At 44.3% G+C, this 26,496-nt stretch overlaps 2 protein-coding genes across 2 annotated transcripts in view; one reads left to right on the top strand and one right to left on the bottom strand.

The window, feature by feature from the left end:
• Window positions 1-8,847, bottom strand: part of MAP6 (microtubule associated protein 6) — a 65,730-nt gene extending 56,883 nt beyond the window's left edge. The window contains exon 1 of the mRNA XM_081152757.1: window positions 7,810-8,847. Coding sequence (XP_081008883.1) covers window positions 7,810-8,723 — 914 coding nt within the window. The 5' untranslated portion in view covers window positions 8,724-8,847. The remainder of the gene's footprint in view (window positions 1-7,809) is intronic.
• Window positions 7,518-26,496, top strand: part of MOGAT2 (monoacylglycerol O-acyltransferase 2) — a 34,196-nt gene continuing 15,217 nt past the window's right edge. Inside the window, exons 1-2 of the mRNA XM_081152758.1 lie at window positions 7,518-7,597; window positions 19,728-19,789. The gene's annotated coding sequence lies outside the window, so the exon portion shown is untranslated. The remainder of the gene's footprint in view (window positions 7,598-19,727; window positions 19,790-26,496) is intronic.

The raw sequence follows: 26,496 nt of genomic DNA, 5'->3' as shown, positions 1-26,496 counted from the left end.
ACTGTTGATGTAGAACTATCACTGGCTTGACTTTTTTTTTAAAGTTCATATATGCATTAGACGCCAGTTTTTCCTAGGAAAGCAACCAAGAATTGACTGTGTGTATCTTATCTCCTCTCTTCTTTGTGGTTAGTCTCAGGCAGCATTATATCTCTGAGTTAACTGCACAAGGTCAATCAATGATCTAGCTAGATGCTTTGCACACAGTAATTCCTCAGTAAAAATTTCCAAATGGGCATAAGGCATTACTGAGGTATTCAATGTGGTTTCCATGACAAGTCTCTCGCCTGGTTTTCTTCCTCCCACTGGCCGCTCCGCTCACTCTTGGTCTTTTTCATGGTATTCTTCTGCTGTCAGTACCCCCAAATACTCGTATCCTTCAGGGCTCCATTATCTGATGGCTACTTTTCCCTACTCCCTCTCTAGAGGTGATTCACCTCCTCTCATGGCTTTAATAATATCAACAGGGTGTTTGAAATCTATATAATTTGCCCAGATCTCTCTCTTGTGCTTTAGATCCACTTACCAATGGCTCATGAACACTTCTTGTCAGATATCACATAGAAAACTCAAATTCTAGATACTAAAAAACAAGCTCAACTTCTATTCCTGACTTTTTTCTCCCCTATAGTCATTATAGAAGTCTAAATAAAAGGGTGTTCCAATGACTAGCACCGCTGCCAGTTACCCAAACCAGAAACAAAAGTCATCCTGGATTATATTCTCTTCCTTGCATTTCAATTGGTCATTAAGACCTGTTTTTTGTTATTGTTGTTAACTATACTATGTTATAAATCTTCAACCCCACGGCCATAGCTCCAGCTTTGTCATTCTTTGTGCACTATTTCAATAGCTTCCTATTGGCCTCCCTTTCTCTAACTTCCCCAGGTGGCCAGCCAGTGGGAGCTGTCTTAGAGTCCTTCAGTGACTCATTTCTTTAGAGGAAAATCCAAACTGCCTAGCCAGGGATATAAGACTGTACCTCCTAACCTGGCCTATGCCTACCTCTCAGAGCAAAATAGAAAAGGAATAATAAAAATATGAGCACCCAGCCGAGCGTGGCTCAGCGATTGAGCGTCGACCTAGGATCCAGGCGATCGGGGTTCGATTCCCGGTCAGGGCACATGCCCAGGTTGTGGGCTTGATCAATGACTCTCTCATCATTGATGTTTCTATCTCTCTCCCTCTCCTTTCCTCTCTCTGAAATTAATAAAGATATATTAAAAATATATATATATATGAGCAAAATTTACCAGAAAAAAGATGATCAACAAAACCAAATTTGATCCATTGAAAACACTAAAAAACTAAAACAAATCTCAATTAAGACTAATTATGAAAAAGAGAGAGAAGGCACAAATTAGTATTAGATATGAAAAGGGTACATAACTACAGATAACTAGAGATTATTTTTAAACCCATAAGAAAATGCTATGATCAGTTTTACATCAATAAATTTAAAAATTAGAAAATATGTAAAATTTTCCAGAAAATATCAATTACTAAAAATTGGTTTGAGAAGAAATACAAAAGCTGAATAAATGAATCACTATTAAAGACAACACATTGGTGGTAAAAAAAAAAAAAAAGTAATAATAATAATCTGCCCATGAAAAAGACACCAGGTACAGAAATCTGATAAAAACCTTATCAGGTGTTTAAGCAGCTCTTGTTATGTGAATTGTTCTAAACAACTGAAAAAAGAGAAATCATCTTATCTAATTTTATAGACATAACCTTGATTTGAATATTGCACAATACCAATATAAAAAAGAAAAAATTGTAAACTAGTTTGATTTATAAATATGCATGCAAATATTTTTTTAAACTTTTTTCCAATTACAGTTTACATTTACTATTATTTTGTATTAGTTTCAGGTATACAGCATAGTGGTAAGACAATCACTTGCAGAGTGTTCCCCCACCCCGTATTTCCAGTACCCACCTGGCCCCATACATAGTTATTACAATATTACTGACTGTATTCCCTATGCTGTGCTTTACATCGCATGACTATTCTGTAACTACCAATCTGCACTTCTCAATCCCTTCACTTTTTTCACCCTGTCCCCAAGCCCCCTCCCTGTATGCAAACATTCCAAATAAAAAATAGCAAACCAAATTCAGCATCACAAAACAGATTTTTATCCAAGCGAGGTTTATCCCAGGAATGCAAAGATGACTCAATATTAGAAAAATCTGTTAACAGATTAAAAAAGAAAAACCACATGATCATCTCAGTGATGCAGAAAAAGTATTCAATAAAATTCAATACTCATCCACATTTTTAGAAACCCTTAGTAACTGAGGATAAAAGGAAGTGTCTTAACCTGATATAAAGCTATCTGATAAAAATACAGAGCAAACCTCATACTTACTGATAAAACTTTAGAAGCATTCCCATGTCCCAAGACAAAGGTGTTTGTTATCACCTACTGTCAAAACTATACCAATTTCCTCCCCAATGCAGCAGCAACACACACACACACACACACACACACCACAAAGCTATATAAATATTGGAAAGGAAGACAATAAATTGGTAGTTGCTAAAAACATATATTATCTTCACAGACAACCCAAGAGAATCTACAGACAAAACTAATTAGAGAGTGTGTGGTTAGGTTGCTGAATACAAGAGTAACATGCAAAAATTAATGCATGTGAGCAATAACAAATCAGAAAATGTAAGAAAACATACTCTTTACAGTAGGAAGAATAATTTAAAATAGATCAGACAAAAATACATGATAGTTTGGCATTAGCTCAGACTAATGGGATAGAACAGAGATCTCAGAAATATATTCAAACATATGTGACTCTATTGTGAAAGAGGAGATATCAGTGGGGAAAATCTGAATTTTTTAAAAGGGTGTTAGGATAAATGACTTTCCATACTGGAAAAAAAAATAGCTTCCCTACCTCACTTCCTACATAAAATTAAAAGCCAATTAGATTATTAAAGACTTAACTGTAGTAAAATAAAACTTAAAAACTATTGTGTGTGTCTATTTTGAAAAAATTACAAAATGTAAGTGAAGGACATAAAAGACTTAAGTAAATAGCAAGCAACACAATGTGGGAGAACTCAATACCTTAAAAATAGGAAATCTTTCCAAGCAGTGTTTTTCCAAGTAAAGTCTCAAGTTCACCTGCATCGAAATTACCTAGAGTGCTTTTTAAAATGTAGATTTTTAGGCTCCATTTTTAACTACTGAATTGTCCTGTCTGAGGACAAGGCTCAGAAATCTGCATTTGGAAAGCTCTCCAGGTGATTCTTTTGTGTACTAAAGTTTGAGAACCTTTGCCTTTGGGAAGAAGGTCATAACCTGCATTGCACAGGAGACTCATCTGGGACAGTTTTTAAAAATTCAGATGCCCACGCCACACCCCAGACCAATTAAGTCAGAATTTCTGGGCAAGATACCTATGCATCAGCACTCTAAAAGTTCTGCAGTGATTCCAATGCGCAGCCCTGGTCGAGGACCACTGCCCCGGATGAGAGTGCATCTTGAGTCAGGTCTGTAAGGTTTGCTGCCCTTCCTCATTTGAACATTTACTTCTAGTGCTAACTTAATAGGAACTGGACTTTTTTTTTTTAATAAGGAAGACACAATTTCCTTACACAAGGGTGATGACTTATTCATTCGATATCCCCAGCATCCTGGTTGATACACAGCAAAGGCTTGGTGGTCACTTTCTGAAATAAATTCAACTAAATGAAACTGAATGAAATGAATCAATGTGCAGGTGAATAAAATTTTCACCAAACTCTAAAAAATTCCACTGGCTTCAACAAACCTCTGTGACACCTCGGCATAATATCATGCTATGAGAGGTATAGAGATGGACAAAATATAGCTCTTTCCTTCAAGTGTTCATGATCTGGTAAGGGAGGCAGAAACAGACAAGGATTTTACAATCCAGCAGACAATGAGAAGCGTACAGAATGGAAACAGGGAATAAAAGAAAATTTGGTTCTGAATGGCAGAACCTGGAAGGCATCCTTGAAGAGTGGCCGTGAAGTATACCCAAGGAGAAATTAGGGAAATGGGCAGTTGCGCTGTAGGCACAGGGCAGTTCTGCACAGCCTGAGTCAAGTCAGATGGGCCTTTCTCTAACCTTCATGGAAGACTGTAGGGCAGGTATTAAAGGCCTCTTTTCTTTCTCATTTCCTTGTGACTGCTCTCATTTTTCAAGTATTTTGCCTCTGCTTTATTAATTCTACCTCCTGGTACCTCAGCTGATTTCTTCCAGGAAAAGTTTTCATTAGCATTTCTATGGGGAGCACCTGCTACCCCATCTATCCCTATTAACTGAAGGCTAGGGCAATGGCTTGACTGAGAGGGGAATTTTAATCCCCTCCTTGTGACTCATCTATTTTCTAATTGAGAAAGCTAGGTCTAAAGTCACAAATGGCTGACCAGTGAAATCCATCCTTAACATTACAAATGATAACAAAGACGCGCTTCTCAATTTTACATCTTTAACATTAAAAATAGCAAATGCTTCTCAATTTTCTAATATCATCTATGTAATATGAAAGTATTAAAAATTAATCAACTTCATGATTGTGAATAATTCTAAAGATACTTTAGATACCATTTGAATGCAAAAAATTCTAGGCTAGTGTGGGTAGGTTATGAATTAGATGAACTGTTAAATTGGAAAGGTTTCTCAAAACCATAGAGTCAGAGGACATTTGATATTATCTACCAAATGTATATGGTAGGGTAAACTTAATTAGTATGTATATGACCCTGGATACCGAATGTATATTTTACATTATATACCAATATATTAAGTTGATGGATTATGTGTCCTTTATTTAAGCAAACTGCTCCCATTGATATCATGTGGCAGATGTCCTTTGTAAAGCCCGTGAGATAAGCCAGTCACCATGGTGTAAACCACTATGATTGATGTAGAGTGGCAGAAGAAAAGGGTTTCTAAATCAAATTATCATTGAAATGGAGCACAACTTGGCTTCTAAGGCAAGGTAAGGCTCATTTACAGCAGACACAGGGCATATTTAAATTCAGCAGACATTCAGAATCATACCAAGGAAAAGAATGTGAGACAATAGGGAAGGAAAATCAATGTTCCAGATAAGCCTACAATTTCCAGGCATTTTTTCATTGTAGTATACTTAATTAATTGATTATCTTATTTTTTCATATCTACTTTCACCCAAAGTGCATTTCCCCATTACTGGTTTATTTTTCTTCGGGAACAAAAATTAATATTAAATTTCACATCAGATTTGTCAGGCACTTAAATTGTTCATTAAAGAAATTGATGTCTCTTATCAACACTCATTCCCTTAATATTTCAAAACCCTTCTGGTTATCCAGCACAATGGAACTGCTGCCCAGAATCATATGCATAATTAAGTTTTACAGAAGATCCAAATTAGAAAAATTATTTTTGAGGTGCTCAGAGAATTTTTTAACAGGTGATGGAACTCTGAGAGCCATCAAAAATAATCATTCTCACCAGCTACAAGAGTATAGCCTTCCCCTACTCAACCCAATCACTTGCAGTTTGTGTGTAGTTCTAACTGTAAAGCATGACATGCTAACTGTACAGTTAGGTGTTGTTTGTGGGGAAGAGGCTATACAGGACATGGGTACAAGCAAAAATATTTGGAGTGAGTTGTATCTGAAGGGTGGGTCATTCCCTGACGGTTTGGCCAATCGTCCATGGACAAAGCAAGTCCCACCTACTTGGAAACAGGATAAACTGAGTGGGATCACCCAAGGAGATTTGAGAATCTGCAATCTCTCTTGGTTGGCATTGACTCTATGGAAGTGAGGAGAGGTAGTTCCTGTCTGGTGGGTGTTCAGGTCCCACATGCCACATGGTCATAGAATGGGAGTAGGAAGATAAAGAGACCAGACCAGGACTCCGTAATCTTGGGCCAGCCTCAGGGTTCTCGGGAAATGAAGTGGGGCCCTGTAAATAAGAAAGCCATGGCAGAATCACAAAACTATATCCTGGCTTTGTGTGTGTGTGTTTTTTATGCCCCTTGCTTATTTGCGTCCTTTCTTTTCTTTTTGATGTTCCCTTGGTAGCAGCATAAAGAGATTGTGAAAATTTTACCTCCTGATAGCCATGAGTCAAAGGAAAGGATGTGAGTCCTTGCAGGACCCAGAGCTTTACAGGGAAGTGGTACACTCCTGGGGGACCAGTGTGGTCATGGTAACAATAAACCAAGGGAAAAATGCCAAGTGGGAAGTGGAATTCAGGAAGATGGAGCAGTGGCCAACAGATTAGCTGCCCCTCCTCATTGGGAAACGCTTTCCAGTTAAAACCTGGGAGAGGGGTGGATTTTGTCTTAGCAGAGAGAGGGTGTCTAACTATGCTATTCTTTCCTCAGCATGTAAAGAAGTGGTTGATACATTCACTGGAGAGGGACATCTGTCTGACACGAAGCTGCACGTAGGGTCTCAGCAAAAGACACTAATTCTGTAGTCCTCCTGGCCACACCCTCCAGCGGGCAGGACACAACTGGCGGTGGCCTTGATGAAGGACCCCATAAGTCACCTTTGGATACCTTTCACTCAATCATTTATCGTGCACATCTGCTTCCCCAGAAACCTCCAAGCCCGACGTTCCATGTTCAGAGTCAACTGTGATCAGTTAGCTGGTTGATTCGGGTTGAAACATAAGGTTGGGACTAAAAGCTAAGCATTCAAAAATACATATTGGCTGCATGAAGGATGAGAAAGCAGGCTGGAAGGGCTGCGACTACAGCAGAGAGAGAATTCTAGAAGAATGGAAAGAGAGAGAGGTTATGCCCTTGCTTGAAAGCATTAATTTACAGGGAATTGAAGTGTGCTAAAAAGGACGTTCTTGGTGATAAGAAAATGGGAAACACATCTGGAGAACGTGAAGGGACAGGAGAAAAGGAGAGAAGGCCAGACAGGGCACATCCAGGAAGCGAATATCAGAATAATAAGGCATCACGTAGGAGGCCGAAGGGGACTTTGGTAGGTAGGAATCATCTAGTATGTGCCAGGCACAATTCTCCCCTTGAATCAGCTCTTTTAAGTTTCACAATGTCTAGCATAGTGCCTGGCATATAGTAGGGGTTCAAAAAAATATATTGAATATTAAGTTAATAAACAAGCGGGCACTTCTAAGAGAACAATCTGTTATAATCAATCACGTCAGTAGGAGCCTGAGGCCCAGAAAGGTTATGAAACTTGCCCAATGTATCACAGCCAGTAAGAAACCTAAGGAGTCTGACTTCAAAGCTCAGGGGTGGAAGAAGGAGGGTGATCTATAAGGATCCCTCAGAGAATCTAGAAAAGGGTGTGGTGCTCGGGTATCTCCCAGGGACTGAGAGAGGGGAAGGGAGGATGGAAGGCCAAGTAACCAAGAGGGTTACTGGTCACTGGGAAAGAATTCTTCTGGAAGGATGGGGCTCTGGGGGAGGCAGGAGGCTGGTGGGTGGCGACTGAGCCCGCAAGGGGCAGCTTCTAGACTAAGGCAGCTGGTAGGTTGGGTGGGGCGGGACGGGGTGGAGGCACAGCCTGTGAAAAAATTGCAAAGGGTCTTTGTTGGGCGGGCAGGGGGAAAGGTGGCTGAAAAGGTAAGTGAAAGCCTTGGGAAGGAGCACGTAAGAGCGAGCAGAAAGAAATCCGCCACGGGAGGGTGCGGGGGACGGCGCCGGGGAGAGAGTGCGGTCTGGGGCGCGAGGGGGGGCTGCGTGTGCGGCCTGCGACGTGCAGAGCGAGTCCGGGCAGCCTCGGGTAGAGGGAAAGGGCGACCAGCCCGCCGCGTGAGCCGCGTCCCGCACCTCACCTGTAGGAGCTGCTCGCCGCGCTCGCCACCTCCTCGCGGATTTGCCTGTTGAGGGCGTCGGCTGCCGCGCGCCCCTTGCCGCCCTCCGGGCCCGCGGCCTGGGCCTGGGCGGCGGGCGGCGGGGTCTGCTCCGGCCCCAGCCCCTCGGCGCGGCGCAGCATCCAGGCCGGCCCCGCCTTCTTGCGTGTGTAGCGCTCGTCCGAGCGCATCGCCTCTCCCGCCCCGACGACACTCGCTCCTCCGGGGGCCGCCGCCCGTTCCGGGGCTTCGGCCGCGACCTGCACCGGCCAGCGCTCCTGGCTCTGAGGCCGGCGCTTGGGCGCCCCGAGAACAGGCGGTGAAGCCTGGGAGGACGTGGGGATCTGCACGGGTTTGGGGATCCACGGGTGGTCCCCGCGGCGCGGCAGCGGCCAGGCGCGGAAGTCCTTCTGGTACTGCGTCTCGCGCTCGAAGGGCACGTCCGAGGGCTGGTACTCGCTGCGCGGCCGGCAGCTCGGCTCGGGCCGCTGCACCTTCCAGGCGCGATAGTCCTGACGCATCACCGAGTCCGCGGGGCCCGAGCCGAGGGCGGAGCCGGAGCCCGAGCCCAGGCCGGGGCCCAGTCTGCTCCGGCCCGAGGCGGCCGCCGGCTCGCGTTCGCCGCTAGGCCCCGGCGCCGGCCCTGTTGCCCGGGCAACTGCATCCAACTCGCCCTGGGCCGGCTGAGTCTCTATGGCGACCGCCGGCGCCGAGGGGGGCGCGTGAGCCGGCTGCGCGGGCTGCTGCTGCTGCGGCGGCGGCTGCGGAGGGGCCCCGGGGTGCTCGGTGGCCTCCGAGTACTTGGTGAAAACCAGAGGCACGGCGATGTCCGCCTTGTCCAGCTGGTTCCAGAAGCGGGCGATGCAGCAAGCCCGCGTGATGCACGGCCACGCCATGATGCTCGCTGCGAAGCTGGCCCTCCCTCCTTTCTGTGGTACTAGAGCAAGTCTCTCACCTTCCTCGGGTCCCGCGGCCCTCGCCCAGCCACTCCGATTCCCACCGTTGTTTCCTTGGTGGCCTGCCTCCCTCGCCCTCCTCCTTCAGAAAGCACCCGGGAAGGTCGGGCGGTCCAAGCGATCACTGAGATCAAGTCCTTCGATTACCGGCTGCAAAAGCCTGCGGGAGCCGCCCGCACAGGGCTCGGGAACGCGGGCTGCCGCAAACACCGGAGGGGGAGAGACGGCGTCTCCGAGCCCCCGGCGAAGGCGTCTGGGACGCGCCCCGCCCTGAGCGCTGCGGCGGCGCGCGGACCCCGCCGGGCCAGGCGACGCAGGCGAGGGCGCCCGGGGCTTAAGCCATGGCGCAGAGGAAGGGCCGGGCGGTGCGGCCGCGGGCCCGCGGGTGAGCGTCCCCTCTCCTAGGCGCCGCTGTGCCGTGGCAGCCGCCTCCTAACGCGGCTCCGAGGCAGTCACCTCCAGCGGAGACGGAGCGTGGCTGCCTCTGCCGCCGCTCCCAACGGTGCTGCGGCGGCTGCTGCTGCTGCTGCTGCTGCTGCCGCCGCCGCCGCCGCCGCCGCCGCCGTCTGTGCTGCAGAGAAGCGACCCCACCCTTTTCTGCCACTCAGAAGGGGAAAAAAAAAAAATCTAGGAAAGATGCTGAGGGAAAGCGCGCCGCAGGAGGAAAAAAAAATCACCTGCTGTCGTCAGCGCGCGCCGCCGGGAGTTCGCCCGCGCGCCGTCCCCGCCTTCCTCCCGCTGGCAGCTCCTCCCCCCTCCGCTCCTCGCGGCAGCAGAATCTCAGGCCTAGGTGGGTTCAAGTCCTGGGCGCCGGACTACTCGCTGTCCTCACGCGGGTCGCTTCCCTTCCCCCAGGCCTCAGGCTCCTCTTTTGTAAAATAGGACCAATCATGGGGGGAGGGGCGGCAAACTTTAACAACTTGGAGGCAACCTTAGTGAAATGTCTGTCTCAGGGTAGACACTATCTTTTTAAATTGACTGGAGACAAAGAGAAACATCGATTTGTTCCACTTACTTGTGCATTGCTTGGTTCATTCTTGTATGTGCTCGGACCTGGATAGAAACTGCACCCTCCGCATGTGGGGAGGACACTCTAACCAATGGAGCTACCCTGCCAGGGCCTGGATAGATACTTTTTAAAAAGGGAGCTACTGTTATTGGCCAAAGTCACCAGGCTGAATTTGAACCCAGTTTGGCCGGCTCCTGATCCAAGCACTTACCAGGCCTAAGCACAGGCCTTGCTCAGATGTGTGGAGATGGGGACCCCCAGGCTGGTGGTACCCTGGCTATTCCTTTCTTTGGGGGCAGGGGACTCCCAAGAACCACCCAGTCTCTGTTCATTCAGCCCAGGGGCCACACTGGGGGAGAGAGGCAGTGAAACTAAGATTCTTAGTGACCGAAGTGGTAAAGTTGGGGTGAATGGGATACAAGGGGGCAGTGTCCTAGGAAAGGGTAGGGCCTGACATGTAGGGGCTTTCTGGCATGTTCCTGACCCCTAGCGTTTGGTCTTTCTCTACCTGTGTGGTAGAGTAGACTTGGGAGTCAGACAGACCTGATCTGGCTCTGACACTTAACTATCTGTGTCTTTGGACGAGTAGGGTCATCCCTGGGCCTCAGTCACCTCACTTGTGAAGTAGAGGAAATACTAGTTACCTCAAAGTGGTTTTGTGAAGATAATTAAGGACTGAGAGCAGAAGCTCCAAGTCACATTGAATCCATAGAGATTCAAATCCTAGCTTTTGCATTTCTTAGCTGCATGGCCAACTTTCTGACCTTTAGTTTCATCTATGAATGGGGGTACCAATTATGAACTTGCAAGGTTGTTCTAAGAATGAAAATGAGGGCCCTGGCTGGTGCAGCTCAGGTAGTTTGAGTGTCATCCCATGCACCAGGAGGTTGCCTGTTGGATTCCTGGTCAGGGCATATGCCTGGATTGGGGCCCCTATCCTTGGTGGGGCATGCAGGAGGCAGCCAATCAATGTTTCTCTTTCATGTCAATTCTCTCTCTCCCTCTCCCTTCCTCTCTCTCTAAAATCAATAAAAACATATTTTTAAAAGTGAGATAATGCAGTAAAAGTGCTTACCACAACATCTGGCATATAGCAATGGTTCAATAAATGGTAGCTATTAGTATTCAAAGAACCCACCCAGGAAGCCCATAGACAGAGCTTCCCAAGCAGGCCAGCCACTTGGACGCCTTCTCCAGGAAGACCTCTTGTTTTTCCAAGTACCTTTAGGTCTCTCCTTGATGTCCCTCCATGTATGTCTCCTACATTGTCTTCTACTCCCTACCCCTAGATATATTCACTAGCCTCTAGTTCTGTTTCTCTCCAATACAGGCAGAGTTTTCAGCATCATTTAAGCCAGGGGCATTGGTGTTTCTGGGAAAGAAAGTCATTTATTTATGACTTTCTTGGTGTTTAGATTGGAAACTGATTGCAAAACACAGCTGTTTTGTTATTTTGTTAAACCTTAGAATCAAACAGGATGAGAAGACAATTCCGATTAGTTAATTATCTGATGAACTTCCGCCTACTTGGGTCTTTGCCTCTTGGTGATCTGATTTGAGTTCCACAAATAAAATGATGCCTGGCACTGTTTTCCAGTCATTAGGAAATACATTTCTATAAAAAACATAATCTGGTCTGACCCTTCCCACCCCCAATTCTACAGAACACTCCTGGTGCCTGCTCTGTGCCCTGGGCACTGTGGAACATAGATGGAGCCTATCTCTGGGGGTGGGGGGACCTCAATTAGAGAAATGTGTTATGGGAGGACTGGGAGGCAGGCACATAAATAATTAGGAAACAGTATGGTCAGCATAAGAGAGATTCATTTACAAGGTGCTGAATGAATGACTAATGAGAGATGAGTAGGAGCTCTTCTATCAGAAATATAAGTAAGAGTGTTTCAGTAGATTCTGGAGTCAGACAAACATGATTTGGCTCTGACACTATCTGTGTCTCTTTTTCTTTTCTGAAAAATGGATGTGGGTTAGAGGTGAATCACCCTTTGACAGCTTGAGGAGCGAAGCTATGAGCTAAGGATTTGGAGGGACAGGCAGACAAAGAATCTGGAGCATTAATGACATTGTGGGGCTGCTGCACCAGCCTACCTCTGGACCCTTTTGTTTATTTGTAATTTAAATTTTTTAATTTTATTTATTTCTAGAATTCTTTTTAAGAGAGAAAATAAATCCAATTCTGATTAGGTCACTTTCATAACACTTGTAGTAGAATGCAAATCCTAATTAATATTGATAAGGATCTAGTTTGTTTTCATATAAGTAGCCAATTCTTTTTTTCTTTTTCTTTTTTATCCTCACCTAAGGACATTTTCCCCATTGCTTTTCAGAAGGAGTGGAAGGGAGAGAGAGAGAGAGACATCAATGTGAGAGAAACACATCAATTGGTTGCCTCCTGCAGGTGCCCTAACCAGTCCTGGGATCAAACCTGCAACCGAAGTGAGTGCCTGTGGCCAGAATCAAACCCAGGACCCTTCAGTCTGCGGGCCAATGCTCTAACCACTGAGCCAAACCGGCTAGGGCTAAATAGCCAATTCTTTAAGCATGGTTATTTAAATAGCCTATCCCTTCCTCACTAATTGATAATGCCTCCTCTAGTATATAACAAGTTTTCATATGTATGTGAATCTGTTCCTAAATTCTATATTCTGTTTTAATTGGTCTGTTTATTTACCTCTGAGCTTCTCTTATAGTCTAAAATTATTGTAGGCCTTAATATTTGATAGGGTAAAACACTCCTCCTTCTCTTCTCCTTTTTCTTCTAAGTGGTCATTCATTTGTTCACAAATATTTTTTGAGCACCTAGTAGGTGCCAGGCACTGTTCCAGACTCTGGGATATGGAATTAAACAAAATAGACAAACATCTCTGCTCTCATGGTGCCCTTAATCCTTCCATATTAATCTTAGAATTGGCTCATCAAATTATTTGAAAACAAAAAGTTTTACAAAATGTTTTATAGAATTGCATTGAATTTGTTAAATATTTAAGGAGAATTTCCACTTTATGGTTTTGAGACTTTCTACTCATAAAAATAGCAAAGCTTTCCGTTTATTCAGTTCTTTGTGTTTTTGTGTGATGGTTTTTGTTGTAACTGGAAATGGCATTTTCTTTTTATTTTCATTTTTATTTTTTTAATTCTCACCTGAGGATATGTTTTTATTGATTTTAGAGAGAGGAAGGGAGATAGAGATAGAGATAGATAGATAGAGAGATAAAGATAGAGATAGAAATAGAGAGAGGAGAGAGGAGAGAGAGGGAGAGGGAGAGGGAGAGGGAGAGATGTGAGGGAGAAACATCGATCAACTGTCCCCTGTACGCGCCTGGACTGGGGATCAAACCTGCAACCTTTTGGTGTACAGGACGATTCTCTCACCAATTGAGCCACCTGGTGAAGGCTTAAATTACATCTTTTATTGTAATTATAAACAACAGGATTGTTGAATTTTTGCGTGTATTGATCTCTATTCAGCAACCTTACTAAACTCTCTAATTAGGTTTAATAGTTTAGATGACCTTGAATTTGTTCACAAAAATGACAGTTTTGTCTTTTCATTCTTATTTATGCCTGTCGTTTCTGTCTCTTATCCAGTTGCTCCTAATGTACCTCTAGGATTATCGTTTGCAACTTTAATGGGAATGTTTCCAGTATCTCACCATTAAGTATGATGTTATTTTTGACATAAAATATTTTGAAACTATTCATCTACTCCAATTTCACTAAGAATTTTTTTTTTTAATATATCTTTATTGATTTCAGAGAGAGGAAAGGATATGGAGAAAGAGAGACAGAAACATCAATGATGAGAGAGTCATTGATTGGCTGCAGCCCGCAACCCGGGCATGTGGCCTGACTGGGAATCGAACCCCGATCGCCTGGATCCTAGGTCGATGCTCAACCGCTGAGCCACGTCCAGCATGGCTCACTAAGAATTTTTTTAATCAAGAATATATGGTGACCCCAGGTGGTTGGGCATAGTCCTGTGCACCAAAATGTTGCAAGTTCGATTCCTGGTCAGGGCACATGCCCGGGTTGCGGGCTTCATCCCTGGTAGGGGGCGTGCAGGAGGCAGCTGATCCATGTTCCGCTCTCACATTGATGTTTCTCTCTCTCCCTCTCCCTTCCTCTCTCTCTCAAAATCAATTTTAAAAAAGAACATATGGTGAATCTCTTGAATGTCTTCTCAGTCTCTTCAGACATGATCATGTCTTTTCCACTTTGTGCTTCCAACATATTTAATCCTAATATAGGAGATTTAGAAACCATTCTTGCCTTTTTAGTATAATGCCAATTTGGTTGTGATGTGTTGTTCTTTTAATGTGCTTCCAAATTCTATTTGCTAAAATGTTAAGGACTTTTTGTATTAATACTTATAAATAAGCTTGATCCATTTTCTTTTTACTGAGCCTTTTTATCAGGATGGCCAACGGTGTTATGATGACTTTACAAAAAGCAGTTGGAGGCTTTGCTCTCTGTGCACTCTAACAGTGTAAATGGAATTGGAGTGATTCCCTTCCTGATGCCTGGAGATAACTCACCTAGCAACCATCTGCACCTGGGCTGTTGGGGGCAACTCCTTGCCTACCCGCCAGAAGGGTCATGGCATTATCCTGTTTATGACTCTTCAGTGGCTTCCCCCTGCTCTTAGAATAACATCTGACTCCTCACCAAGGCCTTCAAGGCCCTACATGATGTGGCTCAGGTTATTAACAGCCTGCCCTCATACAGCATCCCACTGTTCACTGCGCTTCTGCTGCATTGGTTCCCTTTTGTTCCTGAAACATACCAGGCTCTTTCCAGCCCCGGAACCTTTGCACTTGCTGTTTCCTCTGCCTAAAATGTTCCTCTTTCAGCTCATATGTTAAATGGTTTATTCTCATCCTTCCAGTCTTGCCTAATATCATGTCTTCAAGCAAGCCCTCCCTCACCATCTTTTTTTTTTTTTAAGTGGAGATTTTTTTCTTACTCTTTGTTTTTGTTATTTTTAAGCTTTTATTTATTGGTTTTTGAGAATGAGAGAGAGGGAGGGAGAGAGAGGAGAAAGAGAGAGAGAGAGGGAGAGAGAGAGAAGAAGAGAGAAACATCAACTTGCTATTCCACCTACTTGTGCATCATTGGTTGATTCTTGTATGTGCCCTGAACAGGAATCAAACCCGTAACCTTGGTGCACCAGGACAAATGCTCTGACCAACTGAGCTACCCTGCCAGGGCGCTCTCACCATCTTATTTAGTATGAGCTCCCTTAGTTCTTTCTCATCATTCTGTTTGTTTCCTTAATGTATCATGTTATGCTCTGTAATTATCTTATCTGTTAACTTGTGACTCTCTTTTTGTTTAATACACCATCCTCTGCCCTACTATTGACTGTGAACTCCTTTGTGTTCTCTAGGACCTTGCCTGTCCTATCTACTGTTTCCATTCCCTACAACTGTGTTTGGCACAAAGCAGTTAGCCAAAAAAAGAAAACAAACAAGCAAGCAAAAAAATATTGTTGACTGAATGAAATCAGAGGGCCAGTGGAAGGGACACTGGGAAAAATAGCAGCATTGTATCATTGCCAGAAAAAGAGAGAAAGGATCAGCTAGGGTGGAGTTCACGTTTGTACTGGTTCAGTTTTATTTATTTATTTTTATTTATTTATTTATTTATTTATTTATTTATTTATTTATTTTTAATATATCTTTATTGATTTCAGAGAGAGGAATGGAGAGGGAGAGAGAGATAGAAACATCAATGATGAGAGCGTCATTGATTGGCTGCCTCCTGCACTCCCCCAGCTAGGGATCAAGCCCACAATCAGGGCATGTGCCCTGACCAGGAATCGAACCTCGATCTCCTGGATCCTAGGTCGATGCTCAACCTAGATCGATCCTAGATCTAGGTCAATGGATCCTAGATCCACGCCCGGCTGGGCTGTACTGGTTTTGTTTTAGATGACAGCTAAGTGGAAAGTTTGATAGGCATTTAGTGATACAAGAATAGAGTGATTTGAAAGTTATCCTTAATCATCTATTAATGCACTTAACCACCCACCCACTCATTCATTGATCCATCTATCTCTTCATTCATCTGTTTATACATCTGTAGTCATTCGTGGATTCAGACCATAAACCTTTGAGTAAATAATGAGCCAAGCCTTGGGCACTGGAGATAGATTGACCGACAGACAGTCTCTGCTCTCAAAGAGTACAAGTCTGGAGGGGGTGGGGGAGTAGTGGACATGAAGTTAGACTAGACTGTAGTAAGCACTGCTATGAGGTAGCCAAAAGTGTATTATACAAAGCATAGTTGAAAACATGTGGGTGGAAAAAAAAAAGAATTTAATCTTGAGGGCATGCCGGAAACTAGGGAGCATTGAAGAGGAGAATCTGACTAGAGCTGACAAGCAAAGGAAGAGGTGGGTCATAGAGATAAAAGGAGAAACAGGAGAGAAATTACATCACAGTAGAAAAAACTTGGGCTTTAGAGTCAGAGCAACCATACTTTGAATTCCAGCCCTACTTCTTACCAGCCAGGTACTTTGGAGAAACAAAGTTACTGATGACAGTGGTAATGGTGATGGTGATGATAGCAGTAATGATGGTGGTGATGCTGCTGCTAATGGTGGTGATGATAGTGGTAATGGTGTTGGAGGTGATGACGGTGGTGGTGATGATGGTGGTGGTAGTGATAAAGATGGTGGTGATGGTAACTGGAAGACAGTTTAGAGACTACTCCTGGCTTGTTGAACAGCATATGACTCAGATTTTTTGAGGCATTGCCCCCGACATGAGAATACCATACAAAGTTAATGGTGGAGAACAGAAGAGTGGGTCAAGTTGCGCTGCCTTCTTTTGCAAGATGACTGCAGTTTTGATGAAAACTGGACATCAGCCACCCACTTCTGAAAGGAAAATGCATTAACCGCAATCCATCATACTGGTTTGCTGACTCAAAATCTTCTATGTTGAGCATTGAAATTAAGTGATTACATTTTTTTCTGTTTTAAAAGATATGCCTTCCTGTTGGGCTTAAATAGGAGGGTCAAGTGAAATGATCAGGGGAAATAGTTTTTAGTTAGAATCAATTTTCTCTTGATGAATATGGGGGACTGTGGCTTGAAATTTAGCCAAGAGGATCCACATTTTGCCTTCTACACCTCTGCAGAGTGGCAGAGCACGGGGGATCCTGAGGATGGGGAAAAGGGAGCAGAGCCTGGTGAAAAAAAGAGAAACATTTCTCTCAGGCAGTCTTTAAATAGTGATAATGTCACCTGCTTAACACCCCCAGCACTGTAACTGGCACATATCAGCTAGGAGGCAAATAGACCTCTCCTTTCCTTTCCCACGTAGGATTGTCATCCTCATGACCTGGCAGCAAGGACTAACTAAAGAGGGAAGGAAACCAGGACCTGGTGGACCAAACCTGGTGAGAGTAGGGGTTCAAAAATGGCTTGAGGAAAGGTAACTATCCTTTACCAAGTGCTTACACACAGCCAGACATCTGCTAGTGGCTTCATATTGATCCCGACAATAGCCTATAAGTTGGTATTATTCTCCTCATTATGCAGATGAGGAAATAGGGCTCAGAAAGGAAAGTGACTTGCCCCCAATCATGGAACTAATTCAGCACTGAGCCAGCATGAGTCAGGTCTCTTTGAACCCAAAGTCTCTGCACTTTCCATTATACAGCCCTGAGGTTGGGTGCTGGGGAAATGGGAGACTGATGTGTGGGAGGGCCCACAGCTCTGATCTCTCTTCACTTACTCAGTTCAGGGCCTTCAGTTCTTTGAGGAGCCACACTTCGAGAAAGCTACATCTGAGCCAGCAGCACATGGGGCAGGGGCAGGGGCAGGGCAGGCAAGAGAACAGTAGGAGGGCACCAGGTAAGGTGAGGAGGTGCTCGGAATTTCCTGAGTTTCCTCCCCACCCAAAGCCTCTTTCCCCTTGTTCTCATTTCTGGGCCCTCTGTGGCACATCAGGGGTGACCTTGATGCCCCTGTGTGAGGAGCTGGGAACCTCCCTCTCCCACCTCCTGCCCAGCCACCTAGCTCTGGTGTGAGCTCAGTTCTAAACTCTCTGGGGCCACTTCATAGAAAGCCAGCTACCTTTTCACAGTCTCATGGCCTCATTACTTGGGGCCCATAAGCTTTTCAAGCACTTATGCAAATATTTAAGCCCTGAAAAGAAAAACATATTGGCTCTAAAATGAGATCAGAAAAAAAGCAACATCAAAATTAATATGTTTAATTAAATGTCTACAAATGCAATATTATGCCAATTAGTCATGGGCAACCAAGAACAATTTTTATTTAGTTATAATAAATATTGTTCAAGTTATAAAACAAAATGAATAATTTACTGTTTACAAAACTTGAAATTATAGAAATCTTTTTCAAAACTTTTACTGCAGTAAATTGTATTTGATGTGGGAGCAGCTTCTTATGCTTGTCGTGATGAAGGTGGATCTTGTCTATAAAGGCCTTTGAAGGATTCTGCTGGCCTTGCAGTGCAGGGTCTCTTCTGGTCACAGTGGTGGTCACAGAGGAAGGAAGCTGCAGCTGGTTTTTGGGTGGAACTGGGTATCACAGTTCAGTGGGCAGGGACATGGGGTGTGGTCTTGTAGGAAATACTGGAGAAAGGCAAGGAGCAAGGCATCCCATTGGCTACTGGAAACCACACCCATCTTTCATCTGCTCTGCCAGAGCAAGGAGAGCAACATGGGCAGATGTGGGTTTTAGTAACTCTTTCTGGCTGCTTGTGTGTGGAGAAGGGGCTGGCTGGGGCCAGCCTAGAGATGGAAAGACCATGGAGTAGGCTGTAACAGGGTCCAGTAAAGAGGTGAGAGTGGTCTGGCCTGCAGTAAAGGCAGTGGAGACAGAGAAAAGATGGGATTTGAGAGAGGTGCCTAAGAAATGACAGGACTTTTTAAATAACTGAATGTGTAGAGTGACAGAGAGGGAAGAGTCTGGAATGACCACAGAGTGCTGGATTGGAAGAGGGCTGAGTGGTGGTGCCAATGGCAGCCAGGGAGTGCAGGAGGAGCAAGTGTGTGTAATATGCTGATGTCAGTTTGGGACACAGTAGCCTTGAAGTGCTTGTGGGATGTCCAAAGGAAACTGTCCAGGATGTAAAGTGACACACTGGCTTCATAAGGTGGGCCCAAGGTGAAGGCACAGATGAGGGCACCCATCCAGGTCAGACAGAACACATATTTATTTCACTGGAGGACCAGGGGGCAGAGCCCTCTTCCACAGTGGGCTCTCACCTTATACACCATTCATTAATCCCACCCACGAAACCTCTACTGATGTTCAGTCTGATGGGGAATGAGACATGAATGAGGGCAACTGTGCTGTGAAGTAGAAAGGATTCCTTATTTTGAGTGCTGTGGGTCTCCACTTGTACCTGGTGGAATGGGGTGGAGTCATAGCATGCTTCATGGAGGAGGTGGTGTTCGAATCGGGTCTGGAAGGTTAGGAGGGGTACATATGGGAGAGAATTGTTCTAGGTAGAGAGAAAGGAGCAGGCTAGCTCATGGAACACAGATTATTGGCTAGTGTTCTGCCACGGCTTTTCTGGAAGAGTAGGAAAAAAGAAAAAATTCAGAACCAAGACTTACTAAACCCATACAAGGTGCTGTATTAGGTTACTACTGATGCTGCAACAAATTACCACAAATTTAGTGGCTTAAAACGAAACACATTTGCCCTGGCCAGTGTTGCTCAGTTGGTTGTGCATCGCCTCTTGCACCAAAAGGTTGCCAGTTTGATTCTCGGTCAGGGCACATGCCTGGGTTGCAGACTGGATCCTGCGTAGGGGACATGCAGGAGGCAGCCCATCAATGTTTCTCTCTCACATCAATGTTTGTCTCTCCCTCTCCCTTTCTCTCTCTAAAAATCAATTAAAAATATTCTAAAAAACACATTTATTCTCTTACAGCTCTGGAGGTCAGAAGTCTGAAATTAATTTCACTGGGCTAAAGTCAGGATGTTGGCAAAACTGTAAGTCAAAAATGCACTTAATACACATAAACCTACCATATATCATAGCTTAACCTCTCATATCTTAAATGTTCTCAGAACACTTATATTAGCCTACAGTTGGGCAAAATCATCTAATACAAAGCCTATTTTATAATAAAGTGTTGAATATCTCATGTAGTTTATGATGTGTATCACTTTTGCACCATTTTAAAGTTAAAAATTCATAAACTGAACCAACGTAAGTTGGAAACCATCTGTAGTTTCTTTTAATTTTAAATTTTTCTTCTGTTTTAATAATTTCTCCACTGTCCCTTCTAATTTTGTTTATGTATTATTTGTCCCTTTTATTCTTGATTGCACTAGCTAATAGTTTATTTCATTAATTTTTTTAGAAAACCAAAATTATAATTTATTAGTTAGCTCTATTCTCTATCTCATTAATTCCTGCTTTTATCTCTATTGTTTTCTTCCTTGTGCTTTCTTTTGTGTTTCTTTGTTGCTCTTTTGTTAGATATTATGACCCAGGGATTTAATTCATTTATTCTTACTTTCATTTTTATTTGCACATGTGTTTCCTCAAAATGAACTGTAGATACAACATTTTATGAATTCTAACATTCCAAGAGAGATGTTTTTTGGAATTTGTTAACATGATTCTAAAATGTGTATGGAAGAGTAAAGGATTAGTTAAGCCTGGACACTCCTAAGATAGACAAGCAGGCTTGCCCTCCCAGATAGTAGAACTAAATAATTTAAATGCTATTGCACTAGCAGAGATAGGCAAATTGACCAATGGGAAAGAGCAAAAGCCCCAACACAGACCATGTATATGTAGAACTCTGCTGTTGGCAGAGGTGACATACTATATCATTGGGGAAGGGACGAGTGGTCAACAAATGAGCAAAACAACGGTTATCTATATGTCAAAAGATAAAATTGGAACCTAACTCACACTATGTAAGGACCCCAGACTCACATGTGAAAAACAAAACTTTAAATTCTTTTTTTGTCTATTTGTTATTTTTTAAAAATAAATTTATTGGGATAACACTGGTTAATAACATTATACAAATTTCTGGTGTACGACATTATAGTATGACATCTGTATACTTAATTGTGTGCTCACCACCCAAAGTCTAGTTTCCTTTCGTTACCATTTATTTGACCCCCTTTACTCTCTTTGTCCTCCCCATGCCCCTTTCCCTCTAGAAACCACCATTCTGTTGTCTGTATCTATGAGTTTGTTTTTTTGTTTAAAACTTTAAATTCTTAATGGAAAATACAGGTAGGAAAGTTTTCCTAAATCAGACCAAGCAATGTCTATTTAAAAAAGACTGATAAATATAAATATATTAAAATTAAAGATTTTTTCATCCAATGACACCTTAAAAGACAAGCTAAAAATTGGGAGAAAAGATTCACAATATATTCAACCAACAAAAGATTAGCATCAAGAGTGCATAAAAAACTTCTCCAAATTCAAACAAAAAGTGCAAACAACACTGTAGAGAATTGGGCAAAAATTAAGAACGAGCTTTTCACAGAAGAGAAAATGCCTATGAATAAAGACACATTCAACATTAGTAATCAGGAAATGCAAATCAAGACCACAATAAGATATCACTCTACACCTTAGCAAAAAATAAGCCTGACCATACCAAGTGTCAGAGAGGATATGCATCTGTGAGATCTCTCATACATTCCTGGTGGGAGTGCAAATTGGTGCTACTCTGTCAGAAAACAGTTTGACACTACTCCCAAGTTTGAGAATTCACATACTCTGACTGTGGGCGATAGAATGGGCATGGTGACAGAGAGACCAGTTAGACTGCTGGTGGCAGAGTCAAACAGAGAGGCTGGTAGTAGGGATGGAAAGCTTGATGCAAGAGATATTGACATCCACAAAAGACCAAAACAAGAGCTTCACAGAAAATGATATCTAAATGGCCAGTAAACATATTAAAATGTGCTCAACCTCATTAGGCATTAGGAAAATATTATAACCACAATGAAGGACTTCTGCACAGTCACTAAAATGGTTAAAACGTAGAGGAGGGTGTGGAGAATGCTCATATAGGGCCTGTGTGAGTGTCAATTTCTACGACCACTTTGGAAAACTGTGTGGCTTCTTACCAGGAGACCCAGCAATTCTATTCCCCGACACACACTCAGCGGAAATGTACATACCTGTGCATCAAAAGACATGTACAGACTGTGCTTACCGCTGTGTGATATATAGGAACGTTGTTAAGAGAGTAGATCCTAAACGTTCCTATCACAAAGAAATTGTTATTTCTTTCCTTTTTATGGTATTTACATGAGATAATGAATGGTCACTAAACTTGTTATGTTAATCATTTCACAATATATGTAAATCAAATCATTGTGTTGTATACCTTAAACACATGCAGAGATGCATGCCAGTTATTTCTCAATAACACTGGGGGGTGGGGGGTGGGGGGTGGGGGGAGGAATTCCCATAGCAGCACAATTCACAGTAGCCAGAAACAGGCAACAACCCAAATGCCTCTCAGCAGTAAAATGGATAAATCGTGGCATTGAAATCCATATGGTAACTAGAACGAAGTTACTACAAATACGATTTGGACGACTCTCAGAAATATAATCCTGAACCAAAGAAACCAGTCCCAAAAGAGTATATAGTGTAAGATTCACTTTTTATAAAGTGCAAAAACAGAGATGAGGATGGTGGTGGCCTCCAGGGAGGAGAGGATCTGTGCACTTCATTGTATGTTTGATATACTTCAATTCAAAGTGTACATTTAAAAGGAGAGATTTAAGAGAACCGACTGTTAGATGTGAATGAAGAGGGACTGAACGAGTTTCGTGTGACTTTAAGGTTTGCGCTGAAGAACCAGGTCAATGGAGTTACTCTTTACTGATACGGCAAAGAGCAGAGAAAAGGCAGATGTGGGCAGGTGAGTAGAAATCAAGTCCAGTTTTAAACATGCTCTGATGGAGGTGCAAAATAGGCTTTCAAGTGAAGATGTCAAGTAGTGAATTACACATCCAATCGGGAGGCCCAGGGGGAAGTTAGAGCTGGAGATACAGATTTGGAAGTCTTCCTTGTGTGAATAGAGTACAAGCCCGTGAGACTGGATGAGATCTCCAGAGTAGTGAAAAGAAAAGAGAATGTCCAAGGACTAGGAGGGCATGAAGGCACTCAAACATTTAGTCTGGTAAAGGGTAAGAGCCACAAAGAACACCAAGGAGCAGCCAGAGCGGTAGGAAGGAAACCAGGAGAGAGTGGTGTCCATAGGCCAAGTGGTTTCAAGGAGGAGGGAGTGATCAACTGTGTCTAAGGCTACTGACAGATCAAAATGAGACCTGAGACTTGACCGCTGGACTTAGCAACATGGAGGCCACTGGTGAACTTGTCAAGGGCAGTTCCGTGGAATAGTGGCATCTGAGGTATGGAGTAGCAGAGGACAGAATGAGAGGTGAAGAGGTGGGATGCAGACAGCACTTACGTGACAGGCACCTCTCACAGACAGGTTGTTATTGGACAGTCCCCTCAGTCAGTGGGAGAGGGCTGTTCCCAACTTCAATTCTTGTCTTCTCATATAAATGATTTTATATGAGAGATCTTGATTGCGTTGTGAGAAAGTAAATTTATTAAAACATTAAAGCAAGTGAATTTGTATATAAATTAAAGCATGCACATTTATTAATGAAGCAAGGCAAGCAAATCTATACATCTGCCTATGAAGTGCAGATGGGCTCTCAGCTAATCTGAAGAGCCAGTAGGGTGGGGGAGTCTCTGTCTTATACACCATCTTGTCTATAAGCTTTTTAAAAAAATCCCTCTGCTAGCCCGGCTGGGCGTGGCTGAGCGGTTGAGCATCGACCTAGGATCCAGGATTCGATTCCGGTCAGGGCACATGCCCGGGTTGCGGGCTCGATCAATGACTCTCTCATCATTGATGTTTCTATCTCTCTCTCTCCCTCTCCTTTCCTCTCTCTGAAATCAATAAAGATATATTAAAAAAAAAAATCCCTCTGCTAAATATCCTGGTACAGGTTAAGTCTAAAGGTCTCTACTTTTCTATGTAATGGTTTTCCCACAATTTATGAGAAGTAGCAGGCAACTTTATCTTGACAAGCCCTAGACTGCTGGGATGACAATGTTTAAATAATGGGATAAGACAGACTGTGCTCTTCTTTTCCCCTCCTCCCTGCTGTTTTAACAGCTTCAGGATGTTTTGTACTAAGTAGTCTCTGATTAGTTTGAAATAAGATTCCTCCTTTACCCCTTCCCTTCCCCCTCCTCTCTTGCATTCTTTTGTGAGGTTAGGTGGTTTTAACCCTTTGTTCTCAAGATAAGGTCCTGCTACCAGCGGCCTGCAAAGCTTTTTTGCTTTGTTTAATTTTCCTGTCTCAGTTTCCCTATTCCTCCTGCCCTGAAAATTTCCTAGCTTCTTATACTATCCTATAACACTTCCAAGAGTTTTGCTGTGAAAAGGGGCAGGAGGTGAAGGAGCTGGTGGGGCTGTGGTAGGCAGTTAGATATGAGCAGAGCAAGGACGGTGGGCCAGATACAGATGATCACCAAGGTGGAAAGCCCCTGGTGCCTAGCAATGGGCAAAATTGGGAAAACAAGGACCCCATCCCCAGGGTAACCTTTCCTCCCCCAGTATATCACTGATCATGTGGTTTGGACCCCCTGAACTTTCATATTGTTGGTCATGTGGTTTAGACCCCCTGACCTTTCCTCCCTAGACACCACAGCTAGGCCTCAGTTGTGTATCAGGCCCAGGCCCAGGCCCAGAAAAACAGCAAAACCAGAGAATCGATGCTATCTATAGCTGACCTCAGGACCAGTTGCATTGACTAATGACCTCCTGCTCTGGCGCCAACCAATCAATCAGTGGAACTCCTAACCCTGAAAAAACATACCTGGAAAGCTAATGAATATTCTACTGAGATCCACCCCTGGGACGTCCCCTAAAATCCCCACCCTTAAAAGCCCTTAGGACTGAGAACCCAGCACAGCTGTCCCTCTCCTGCTCTCTCCCCCTCCTGGGAGCACACCCATGCCTTTCTCCTCTCCCTCTCTCTCTTCTTCTTCCCGTGTGTTATCTTTACCTTCCTTTCTTCTAGGCTCCAAGGGCCCCTTCTTTTGCCTCTGTAACTTGTTTCTGGAGTCCATTTCTTCTACCACCCACTTCTTCTACCTCTGTGGCTTTCTAAGAAAATTTCCTCTTATAGTTTGAGTCTTGGCTCTGAATTCTTTCTTGGCCAGAACTCAAGTACTGAGATTGTTGCCATTCCAGTTGCAGCAAACAGGACCAGGGGATTTTTAAATGGGGGCATTTTTGTAGAGGGGGAACAATGGACATGACAGAAGAGAGAGGAGACCATTACTGGAGCCAGATCCTTGGGCAGGTGGGAAGAGCTGGAGACCGAATTATTCTTGGAGCTCCACCTGATAAGTGAAAAACAAGATTGAAGCAATCGGAAAAAGTTGATCCTGCCCTATAAGCTACTGCCTGAGGAGACAGCTGCCCTGGATAAAGGCTGCACACTTCCTTCACTTTCCTTTCCTGGTAGCTGAGCCCAGGGCACAAGGAAGGATTCAAAGGTTTCTCCTAGGAAACAGCTTCCGGCGGGGTGGGGCAAGGAGGCCTCTGGGCCGGACTGGGCGGGGCGGCCTCCTCCCCTACAAATGCTTATACAACCTGGCCAGCCACAAAAACCTTTGGGTGCTTCTGCACACGGTGGTACTCAGAAGCCTCCAGAGCCCACAGAGGAGCCAGCATGGTGGAGTTTGCGCCCTTGCACGTGTCATGGGAGCGCAGGCTGCAGACCCTCTCTGTCCTGCAGTGGGTCTTCTGCTTCTTGGCCTTGGGTAAGGCAGGCTGGGCTTGGGGACGGGGGATGGGCATCTGCTACTTTAGGTGCACACAGTACATTGATGGTGGAAAGACTTCGGTCTTAACCGGGGCTTTGCTGTGCTCAGAGTCCCTGCCCAGAGACTTTTGGAGGGTGTGGGGGTAGGGTGGGGTAGAAGCCATCACTTGTGCCTTTGGGCAGGTTACTTAGCTTTGCTGGGCTGTGGGTTCCACCTTTGTACTAGGACAGAACACCTGTCTCAGGCTGCCTGTGGTGTGGGGGAAAATCTAGGCAGTTTCCTGAAAGGGCTCCTCAGGCTGCTCAGAGGGGATGGATTTTCTTCCTTCCTTCAGAGAGGGGGAGACTGAAGGGGTAGGGAAAAAGGGGAACAGGGAAAGAACAGAATGGAGAGAGAAAGTGGAGGCTGAATGTGGACTGGGGAGAGAACGGGGTACCAGGCAAACCTGGGTCGAACTCTAATTGTGCAACTGACTAGCTGTGTGACCTTTGTGGACCCATGCCTGACCTCCCCAGGCTTCTATTTCATTCATCATCTGCAGAATGGGTATAACAATACTGACCTGACAGGGCTATTGTGGGATGAAATGAAGAGATGTGCTTAATCTGCACAGCACAGCCCTCCCTGGCCCCTGGGCTGGAATTACACAGGAGGGTCCCTTACCTCCCCCATGCCCCGCACCGAACACATCTATTGTGGCCAGGAGGCCACACTTGCCCAAACTTCAGCCCTGCTGAAGGGAACATTTTTGAGGAGGGCCCAGGACTGAGGATTGGGAAGAGAGAGCAACTGGGAGTATGTGGAGTCTTCAGTTCTCCTGGCACCAGACCTGGTGGAAACTGCTACCCCCAAG

Source organism: Miniopterus schreibersii (genome assembly GCF_964146895.1).
Source record: "Miniopterus schreibersii genome assembly, chromosome: 12".
NCBI lineage: Eukaryota > Metazoa > Chordata > Mammalia > Chiroptera > Miniopteridae > Miniopterus > Miniopterus schreibersii.
The sequence above is the reverse complement of the archived record's forward strand: the minus strand, read 5'-3'. Positions and strand labels throughout refer to the sequence as shown.